At 53.9% G+C, this 10,939-nt stretch overlaps 1 protein-coding gene across 1 annotated transcript in view; it reads right to left on the bottom strand.

Moving 5' to 3' along the window:
• KCNK5 (potassium two pore domain channel subfamily K member 5) overlaps window positions 7,377-10,939 on the bottom strand; it is a 40,480-nt gene continuing 36,917 nt past the window's right edge. The window contains exon 5 of the mRNA XM_005696286.3: window positions 7,377-9,934. Coding sequence (XP_005696343.2) covers window positions 9,075-9,934 — 860 coding nt within the window. The 3' untranslated portion in view covers window positions 7,377-9,074. The remainder of the gene's footprint in view (window positions 9,935-10,939) is intronic.

Genomic DNA, 10,939 nt, shown 5'->3' with positions numbered 1-10,939 from the left:
GTTCTGAGGTCACAGGCAAGTAAGCATCCTGTAAATGGCTGAGGTGGCCTATTTAGGATGCAAGGCTAGATGGTAGCAGATCCCAGGCCTCCCAGTATGGTTCAGACATAGCAGAGAGGACGGAAGACCCCGAAGTAGAAGAGACTTCAATATCTTGATGGTAAGAAGCTTTGATCCTGTTTCAGGAAGGGACCTCCTGGTAAGGAGAGATTGCATGTCAGGGCAGTAGGTGCTGTTTGTGCCCATGTCCAGCTTCCTCAGCTCACTGTGAAAGTCAGTGCGGCTATGGTGGATGGTCTGTACTTGCTCCCCAGGGTACCTAGGTGGCTCTCTGCGTTCCCACTCCAGGGCTTTCTCCAAAACCTGGCAGGAGGTCTCTTAGCCCTGGGGCAAGCCCAGCCTGTGTTCTCATCAGCTACCACTGCATAACTAACCAACCCCAAACGTAGAGGTTTGAAACAATACCAATCTTGTATTTGCTCGTGACTTTTTGATTTGGAGAATGGCCAGTCTCTTCCTGCAGCCTCAACTGGGGCAGGAACATCCCAGATAGCTCCTCAGCTGTGCAGATCCCCTCCAGGGCCTGGGTCTCCAGGAACTTGGATTTCTTACCTTGCAGCTGGCTTCCCTGAGAGCATGGAAGGAGAAGCTGCCAGGCCTCTTAACACAGATCACCTTGAGGTATTCTATCAATCAAAACAGCCCAGGGCCAGAACGCATGCAAGTCCACCAATGGACCCTACCTCTCGTTTGGGGAGTGGCAAGGTCAGTCTGCCGAGGACAGTGTGAGATGGTGGTATCATTGGACGGTATGGTGGGCCACATCCAGCCTGTATGGGAGGGAAGTGGAGACTGATATTTCTCGGGCCATACTCCTTTCAAAATTAATTAATTAATTTTAATTGCTATTACTTTACAATATTGTAAAGTACAATATTCCTATACATCAACATGAATTGGCCATAGGCATACATGTGACCCCTCCGTCCTGAAACCCCCTCTCACTTCCCTCCCCATCCGATCCCTCCAGGTTGTCACTTTGGGGGTCCTTGTGTCATACATCAAACTCCCACTGACTGTTTTACATATGGTAACGTATATGTTTCAAGGCTGTTCTCTCAAATCATCCCACCCTTTCCTTCTCCCACTGTGTCTGAAAGTCTATTCTTTGTGTCTCTTTGCTGCCCTGTACATAGGATCGTTGGTACCATCTTTCTAGATTCCATATATATGCATTAATATATGATATTTGTCTTTCTTTTCCTGACTTACTTCTCTCTGTATAATAGGCTCTAGGTTCATCCACCTCATTAGAACTGACTCACATGTGTTCCTTTTTACAGCTGAGTAATATTCCATTGTGTGTATGTACCACAACCGCTTTATCCATTCATCTAGTGATGGACATTTAGGTTGCTTCTGTGTCCTAGCTATTGCAAATGGTGCTTCAGTGAACGTTGGGGTACATATGTCTTTTTCAATCATGGTTTTCCCAGGGTGTATGCCCAGTAGGGGGATTGCTAGATCGTATGGCAGTTTTACTCCTAGTTTTTTAAAGACTCTGCATGGTGGTTATATCAGTTTGTATCCCCACCAACAGTGTAAGAGTATTCCTTTTTATCTATATTCTCTCCAGCTTCCCTGGTGGCTCAGAGGTTAAAGCGTCTGCCCCCAGTGAGGGAGACCTGGGTTCGATCCCTGGGTCAGGAAGATCCCCTGGAGAAGGAAATGGCAACCCACTCCAGTATTCTTGGCTGGAGAATCCCATGGACGGAGGAGCCTGGAAGGCTACAGTCCACGGGGTCACAAAGAGTCGGACATGACTGAGTGACTTCACCTTCACCTTCACCTTCTCCAGCATTTACTGTTTGTGGACTTTTTAAGGATAGCCATGCTGACGGGTGTGAGATGATACCTCCTTGTAGTTTTGATTTGCATTTCTCTCATAATGAGTCTTGTTGAGCATCTTTTCATGTGTTTATTAGCCATCTATATGTCTTCTTTGGAGAAATGTCTGTTTAGAAATGTCTTCTGCCCACTTTTCACCTGGGTTGTTTGTTTTTCTGGTATTGAGTTGCATGAGCTGCTTCTATATTTTGGAGATTAATTCTTTGTCAAGTTGTTTTGTTTGCTATTATTTCCTCTCATTCTGAGGGCTGTCTTTTCACCTTGCTTATAGTTTCCTTCGTCCTGCAAAAGCTTTTAAGTTTACTTAGGTCCTTGGGGCCATTCATAACCAACAAAGTTGGGAACTGGTGGGTAAACACAGGTCTCCGGTCCTTTAGAGGGACAATTCTGAGGTGTATAGGACAACCTCTTCGGGTGGGGGGGTGGGGCTCCCAGCAGGATGCAGCCCCAGCCCTGACTGTCTGCAGTGAGACTAGCTCAACAATGCCCCCTTAGTTATCTTGTGTGCTTAAAAAAATTTTTTTTTTAAATTTAGTTTTGGGTGCACTGGGTCTTTGCTGCGGCACAGGGACCACTTCTGGTTGTGGTATGCAGGCTTTCATTGCAGTGCCTTTTCTTGTGGCGGTTCTAGGGTGCACAGGTTTGGTAGTTTTGATGCATGGGCTTAGTTGCCCAGAGGCACACGGGATCTTCTCAGAGCAGGGGGTGAACCTGCGTCCCCTGCTACACTGGCAGGTGAACTCCCTGGACCACCACGGAAGGCCTGCCCTGTGCCCTTTCCCATCTTTATCTCCTCTCCCTCTCTGCTACTTCTTCCAACCATCTTCCAGTTCTGTTCTTAGGCCTTGCTCTCCTGGACAACCAAATCCAAATAATAAATTTCCTCATGGGGGAAAAAAAAACCCTTAAATTGAGCTATAAAATACTATACCTGGCTCCTGGGCTGTTGAGTAATCCCACAGGAATGGAAGTGAAAGGGCTTTGTAAACTAGGCAGCCCTGAAACCAAGGTGAGAGGTCAGTGTGAGCAGAGGTATTCCCGAGGGAAGCACGGGGACTTGGGGGCTGCTGGCTGGGCTGCCCAGGCCCCGTCTTCAGGGAGTGCTGAGCAGAAGGGGCACTGCCGCCTTGGACATGATGAGAGGTGAGGACAGAGCGGTGGGGGGACGCGAGAGGGGGTGTAGACAGAGGGGCTTCCTGGAGCGTGAAGAAGTATAGAGTGCGTCCCTGGCCTGCCTACCAGATTCAAGTGACTCAGCACAATTAGGTGACTCACTAGGCCAACAGAGCTTGTGACAAGGTGCTTCAAGTTCATCCACCCAGGTTTGCAGGGACTCACCCTCCTGGAATCAGCCTCACCTCCTGATTTGGCCTCTGGCCGGGGAAGAGAGGGACTGTTACAACGGGAGGGTCCAGGATTCTGGTTCCCTCACCCTCCGTTCAGTAAACACTGAAAAGCTGAGCCCTTTTCCATGCCGGTTAGCTTGTGGTTTGGAACCAAGGTGAATAAGCCACTCCCTCATCTCTCGGAGGCTGAAGAACAAGAGACAGGCAGTTTGAACAGCACTGAAGCAGCCAGCTTGCTGAAGGAGGGGCCCTGGGTTCAGGGGAGGGACATCTGACCCAGGATCCAAGTGCGGAGGGGGCAGGGGTGGGGGCCAGTAATGGTGGAACTCTTCTGGGAGAATCTGAGATCTACCTTTAATCCCATAAGTCTTAGAACGCATCCCTAAGAAATGAAGGGCACTCCCAACAGAGGACTGTGTTAGTGCTGAGTCCTTTCAGTTGTGTCCAACTCTGTATGACCCTGTGGACTGTAGCCCGCCAGGCTTCTCTGTCCATGGGATCCTCCAGGCAAGAATACTGGAGTGGGTTGGCATGGCCTGGGTTGCCATGGACAGAGGAGGCTGGTGGGCTACAGTCCATGGGGCTGCAAAAAGTCAGACACAACTGAACGACTAACATGGAGGACGTGGCAGGGTCAAACAGGGTGGCCTGGCTCATTTGGGAAATTTCGTTATGTCTGAGGCCCAGAGACATGGACGGGACAGATGAAACGAGTGGGAGGCGGTGCCAGGAAGGGCAATGGGAGCCCCGAGGGGTTTATAGCTGGAGATAGGGACTTTCCTCCTGCTCCAGCAGTTCAGACTCCGAGATTCCGGGCTTGGCTTCCAATGCAGGGGGCATGGGTTCGGTTCTGGGTCAGGGGACTAAGATCCCACATGTTGTGCGGTGTGGTCCAAAAAAAGGAAAAAATGAAGCAGGAGCTACAAGGGGTCAGATTCGAGTCTGGCTCCAGCCTGCTGGTTGCAGCAATGGCCAGGCAGAGGAGACCAGATAAGGGGGCTCATTCATTCATTTGACAAGGGCTCTGTGGCGCTCAACCAGAGGTCAGGCCCCATGCTGCTGAGGAGGTCCAGGTGAGGGGCTGTAGTGGCCTGGGTGGTGGCCAGGATGGAGCGAAAGGGCAAAGATTTTGGGAGGCTCTCTCACTGCATTATATAGACACAAGCTGGCATCTGACTCCTGGACCAACTGTGTGTGAATCTGAAAACTGGGGACCTGTTATTTCCGGGATGAGCAACTGACAGGAAGGGCTGAGCCCAAGCCTCAGCCTGAGGCCCAAGCCTCTCCCCCGGGAGAGGCAGCCATTTCTGACCCACCCGGAGTGGCCCAGCCCAGCCTGCCTCCTTCCTCCCCCTGCCTCTGCCCCAGTCTCCAGAAAGCTTCCATGCAATCGAGGCTGAGGATAACCTTTCCAGTCAGTGGGTGAAACACAAACATCCCGATTTCGTTTGCTCGGTGCTGGCACGGAGCTAAGGGACTCCTCCAGGGTCACACAGGAGTCAGAAGCCCAGCTGGGATCCAGAGTTTGTGCTTGTTTCCTATTTCTGAGCGCCTCTCCCACTAAGGTTGCAGGATCTTTGAGACCATCTCTGTTTTCTAGAGATGTCTCCCCTAGCAGATTGGGAACTTTCCAGAGGGTAGAATGAAGAATGGAAACGCAAGTCAGGGAAGCTGTCTTGCTGCCATTTAATAGTTATTTGGGGCTTCCCAGGTGGTGCTAGTGGTAAGGAATCTGCCTGCCAATGCAGGAGACGTGGGTTTGATCTCTGGGTAGAAGACATTCCCCTGGAGGAGGGCATGGCAACCCACTCCAATATTCTTGCCTGGAAAATCCCACGGACAGAGGGAACCTGGTGGGCTATGCTCCATTGGGTTGCAAAGAGTCGAACACGACTGAAGCGACTTAGCACGCACATGCACAACAGATGCTTGAATTTGTGAAAAATCCTGTATTTGCCTCAGTCTCCTCATTTGTAAAATGAGGTTAATGATAATACTACCTATGGTGAGGACTGAAAGATATATGATAGAAGAGACAAGATTTTAAGAGTCTTGAGGGTATGGAGAGGACAGAAATACCAAGCACAGACCATGAAAAACAGCCAGAAATGAGAGCAAGGGGAACTCAACAGTAGGCTCCATGAATGGGATTTTTGTTCATGTTATACGCTGTAGTTTTCCAGGTGCCCAGGACACAGCCTGGTCCAGGATGGGTGTTCAGTGAGCACTAGTTGGAGGAATGAATAGAATTCCTTCTAACAGAATGAATAGAGAGTCCAGGTGTTGCTGGTGGACAGTGGGGTGCTGGCTCAGAACTAGGGTGGGAAGGCTTCTGGGAGCGGGTAGGGGAAGGTCCAAGCCTGGAGGGCTGCTGGGAGTGGGCATGTATGCTCCAGAACCCATACAACTCTGAGGGTTTGACAATGCACCCCCATATCCAGCGTGAAGAGGGGGATTTCCCTGCCAGGATCCTCTCAGCTTCTAAACCATGTCCTTTACCTGCCATCCCCTAGGAGTTCACGGGCACAGTGGTGGTGATGTGTGGGCTATCCCCTCCTCCACACACACGGTACCCCTCCTTGGCCCTTGACGCTTGAGGAATCCCTCCTGGGCCCCACCCTGCAGCTCCATCTGCTGTCCACCGCTTCCTGTTGCTAGAAATCTCCACTCAGATAGCTCTTGACTCTTCTTGGCTAATCACAGTGGCCCAAGACAACTCTGCTCCTTCTATCATCTGTGAGCAACTCTACAAAGCTGTGACGGGTCAAGTCATACTCTGAGAGCCTTTGTGTCCTTCACCGCAAAGGGGGCTAAAAGCCCTGTGCAATGGGAGTGCTTGGAGCCACTTGGGTTGCGGGTGAAGGAGATTTGTGAGATGGCCATGTGCTAAGGTAGTAAATAAAATTGTCACTGGGTTGGCCAGAAAGTTCATTTGGGCTTTTCCGATATGTTGAGGCTGTAAGGGCCTATAGCAAACCAGAGAAGTTTGTGTGTGTGTGTGTGTGTGTGTGTGTGAGAGAGAGAGAGAGGGAGAGGGAGAGGGAGGTGGAGAGATGCTTTGGCAAAGGGATGGATGGTATCAAGTCATTGCAGAACCCGCTGATATTTTAAAGACATATGATCCTCTATAAACAGCCACACCCTCATGAAAAATGCGCTTCACTCCTGAAATCACAGAACTTTCCATTTTTCCCAACAGATTCAAACTTCTAACGAACGTCCTGTGCAGTGTGGGAAGGGGACCCTGACACTGCCCTGGAAGAGCCCAGTCTCAAACCCACTGGGACCACACACAAAGTCTGCAAATCCTCCTCCTTAAAGCAGCGGTCTCTAACCTTGTTGACACCATGACCATGGAAGACAAGTTTTCCATGGACCTGGGAGGTGGGGGGGTGGTTTGGGGATGATTCAAGTGCATTACACATATTGTGCATTTTATTTCTATTATTCTTACATCAACTCAGACCATCAGACATCAGATTCCGGAGGGTGGGGACCCCTGTCTTAAAGGATGCAGACGGGCCCAGCTGAGCCTGTCCTCCTGAGCTCAGAAGGCCGGGTCTCCAGGGTCCTGGCCGAGCTCACCTACCTGGACACCCTTTCAGGGGACACCAGACAAGCAATGACAAAGCAGGCGATTGCTCTCTTCTGGTCCTTGGGGCTGCATGGATTTGAGCCCAGGCTCACCATCTATGCAGATTTGCCCAAGTCACTTCTTGGGCTCATTTCCTTGCCTGTAAGACGGGGATGTAATCCCTACCTCACGGGACTGTTGTGTGAAGTGTGTAGAACGGGGCCTGACAGACCGGTGACACCAGCCAGCCACAGTCCCCCTACTCCTCTCGCCTGATTCCTGACTGCTTCTTGGTTCTTGGACGCCTTCTGCGAGGCTCTTCCCTGTCCTCATTTGGACCTGTCAGCTGTCACCTGCTCCATGAGGCCTGCCCCGGCCACATCTTAAGTAGCCTGCCCCTTCTCCGCCTCCTCACCTCTTTGATTAGTTTGCTCCCTTCCTGATTACTCCAGTTCTCCCCTTGACCCCCAGGCTGTCCTTGGTCCCCTCTGTCTCAATCCCTCACGGACTGCCCCCCACCTTGTCCCCGCAGCACACACCAGGCTGGCTTGTCCATCTCATGTTTTATTGTAAAAATGTTAAAATAAATTACATTTTACATCATTTCCAGTATGTACATACAGTGTGTGTGATTCCAGGACAGCCAGTGACACCCCAGCCAAATGGGGTCAGGACACTAAGACAAACTCGTTAAAACATTTCACAGAAAGACAGAAGGCCGCTGCTTCCCACCCTGATGCCAGGCCAGCACATCCCTGGGCTACCCACGCCCATCACCTTCACTGCTGCGGGTGGATGGGGTTCCGGCCCTCTCTGGCCCAACACCACTGGGGAGGGGCCTGAGGGGCAGAAGGGGTGTTCAGGCGACACCCAGCATGCAGTCGCCTGCGACTCATGCCCTCCCCCCATTCTGACACCATGACCTTGGCTGAGGTCACCGAGAAAGGTCCGATTGGGTTGAAGAGTAGGAGAGCGAACACCAGACATCCTGACCCTTGGGACCCCACTCTTTCACCTTTCCTCCCCTCTCTGGCTCTGAAGCCAACAAGAGATGTCAGGTATTTAAAAAACAGCAGTTCATTTAACAAAAGAGCAAAATGAAACATGCAGGGCAGAGGCAGCTGGCTCTAGGGTGCGTGTCTCGGAGAACCCAAGGATGCTGCCAGTCCCTCGCCAGAAACAGTCTGTGTACAGTTTCACATTATCTTTTTGCTCCCCTCATCGCAAATCCTTTCCTCTCTCACACACACACATGCACGCACACGCACGCGCGCGCACACACACACACACACACACACACACACAGCAGCTGGAGGGAGGAGCTGGATTCACATATCTAGCCGTTCCCCACGTGCGAGCCAAGAGCGATCCGGGGAGAGGCGAGGCCCTTATTCTCAGGGAACAGGGAATGAGGAGTCAGCAGGGCAGGAGCCGGGGCAGAATAAGCCCACTCCTGCAGCTCCTGGAGCCCCAGCCTCTCTTTCACTGCTTTCGGCTGCCTGCTGTTGCTTGGCCAAAGGGTGACTGAGGGAACGGGGTGCTGGGCTGGGCTCCGTCCCACTAAGTCCACAAGTGGGACCGTGGGCCACGCTTGGGACATGCCCTGTTAGGAGTGTTTCAGCATCTGCCTTGTTAGCTCCCCACCCCTCCCCTAGAAAGACTCTTCCCTCCTGAGGTTTGCAGCAGGGGGTGCCAGGCAGACGAGGTGGGACTGGGGGACGGTTAAACACGAACCCCAGGCAGGGCCCCGAGGTGCCAAAGTGCCCAGCCCCAAGCCCAGGTTCTCACACCACTCTCACTCTCTCTCCGAGATGCCTGTCTCGGTGCCAGGCACACAGGAGCCCGTTAATACTGGTGAATGCACATGGCCAAGCCCCCAGCCTAAGAGAGCCGTGCAACGGTCTTAACCTAACAGGATAACGACCCCCGCGGACGCAGGCCTTGCCGGGAGCGGCCCTGCCAGCCCACGTGTCCGTGAACCATCAGATACACCCGCCGTGCTCGGGACAGGTGCCTCCCTCTACCAGGGTACCATTTCACTGGGGAACAGAGGCCTGTCCTGGGCGCCGCGTCTGACCTGTGGCATCTAGCTGCAGGGGATGAAGGTGAGGGTGGCCCCTGGCCCCCCACTCCCAGTTCCAGGGCTGCGCCCCCCACCAGGGGCCAGGGGCCAGGGGCCAGCCATGGCAGGATGCCCCAGGCTGAGAATAGAAGCCCTGGAAGCGGTGTGGGGGGCCGGCCCCCCCTCACGTGCCTTGGGGGCACTTTGCCTTATTGTACTCGTTCATCAGCTGCTCGTAAGGCACGGAGAGCTCCGACTCTGTGCTGGTGAAGGTGGACTCGTCTGAGGAGGGGAACTCGCCTAGGTTTAGGGGTGCCTCGGCTGTGGCCCCCTCCTGGGGCCTCTCCTCGCTGGCCAGGTTGTCCTCCAGCGAGGACTTGGAGGTGTCCTCGTCCAACAGGCCAGCCTCCTCGTTCACAAAAGTGATGTCGGCGTTCTGGAAGATCAGTGGGTGGTAGTCCTGGGCATCCCATGGCTCGCCCTCCTCGCTGATGCGGTCCAGCTGGTTAATGAACACCTCGGAGGTGGGGGAGCCCTCCTTGGGGGGTCCAGCCCCGGCCTCCTCTCCACTGGGCCGCGACACGTGTCCTTTGCTCCGCAGTGTCTGGGACACCTCTTCCAAGCTGGGCGCTTGGCTCTTGGAGTAGACCACCAGGGGGGTCAGGGAGGCGGGCAGGGCTGGCAGCCCACCCCTGGGGGGCCCCGGCCCCGGGCCCCGCTCCCCACCGCCGCCGGTTTTCATGGCCTTCTTCCCGATCTGCTTGATGAGGTCGTTGTACGTCTCCTCCTTCTTGGACAGGAAGCTGAAGATGTTGACGTCCTTGGACGCTGCACCGCTTGCCACCCGCAGGGCCTTCCTGGAGTGTGGGGAGCTCTCGAAGGACTCTTTCCGCCGCCGGCGCCGCTTCTTAATGGCCTTGTGCACCTCCACGAACATGCTCACCTTCCAGTTGACAAACAGCGACAGCCAGGCCAGTCCCAGGTAGATCCAGAGCTCCACGAAGTAGCGGTACAGGGCGTGGTAGTTGGCGCTGGGGTTCACACCTGTGGGCGGGTCAGGAAGCCCAGAGAATAGGGAGAGGGCCAGCAGGGACCCGGAGACACACCGGGGGCCAGGGCCATGTCACCCGAGAGCGGACGCGGCTCGAGAGCACAGAGCAGGGATGGGGATACACCAGGAAAAAGAAAGGATGCCTGTGCAGACGCCGACACCCCTCACCCTGGGGGACCTTGGCCTGGCCACCGTGTGCCTGTCCCGGACCGCAGCCTGGCCTTCCTGCACCATCGGAAGTCAGGAGAGTGGCTCCCTGGGCTGCGGGAGGCTCAAGGGGGAGGGGTTTGGGGGGTGGGTGGAGACAAGCCAGCACCCAGCGCAGGAACTAAGCCATGAACCTTGGCCTTGCAATGACTCACCAACACACTGATTCACAACACTGTTTTATGTACTCTTTTGGGTGTATGTGTTACAGTCCCATTAAAACCTACATAGAAATTAAGTGAGAGGGCAGCTGGCATCCTCCTGCTGGGCATGGACTCACTCATTTAGCGTAAGTGAGGCTGGCGGAGCAGCCTGGGACGTCCAAGAGCACAGGTCCCGGCAAGAATACCCTAGACAGTCTTGATTCTCCTTCCGCTGATGTCTGGCTGGCGTCCTGGCTTCCTGTTTCTACCCTCCTCCTCCTGGCTCCTCCTGTGGCCTGTAGGGCTCTGCCCTCTCTGTGCCCTCTCCTTCGAGGCCAGGCTCCAGACCCCTGACCCAGGGAGCCCTCCTGGGTTACCCCGCACAGCTCTGGCCACTCCCCCACCCTCCAGGATCGTGGAGATCTCACCTTACATTTCCAGGCATGTTGACCCGTATTATTATCTATCCTATGTCCCCCTTCCTGCCCTGAGACTGGGAGTAACTTGTACAAGTAACTGCAGGAAGGGGGCCTTTTCTAGAGTGGGGCTCCCTTAGGGCAAGGACTATAAACCCCTCATCAGACTGGAGGGGGTCTGAAGGCAAGGGGCTATCTCCCCAGCAGACAGGAGGTGCTGTTGATCTTGCTT

The sequence above is a fragment of the Capra hircus genome, chromosome 23 (genome assembly GCF_001704415.2).
Source record: "Capra hircus breed San Clemente chromosome 23, ASM170441v1, whole genome shotgun sequence".
Taxonomy (NCBI): Eukaryota; Metazoa; Chordata; class Mammalia; order Artiodactyla; family Bovidae; genus Capra; species Capra hircus.
Note: the sequence above shows the minus strand (reverse complement) of the source record. Positions and strands in the feature narration are given on the sequence as shown.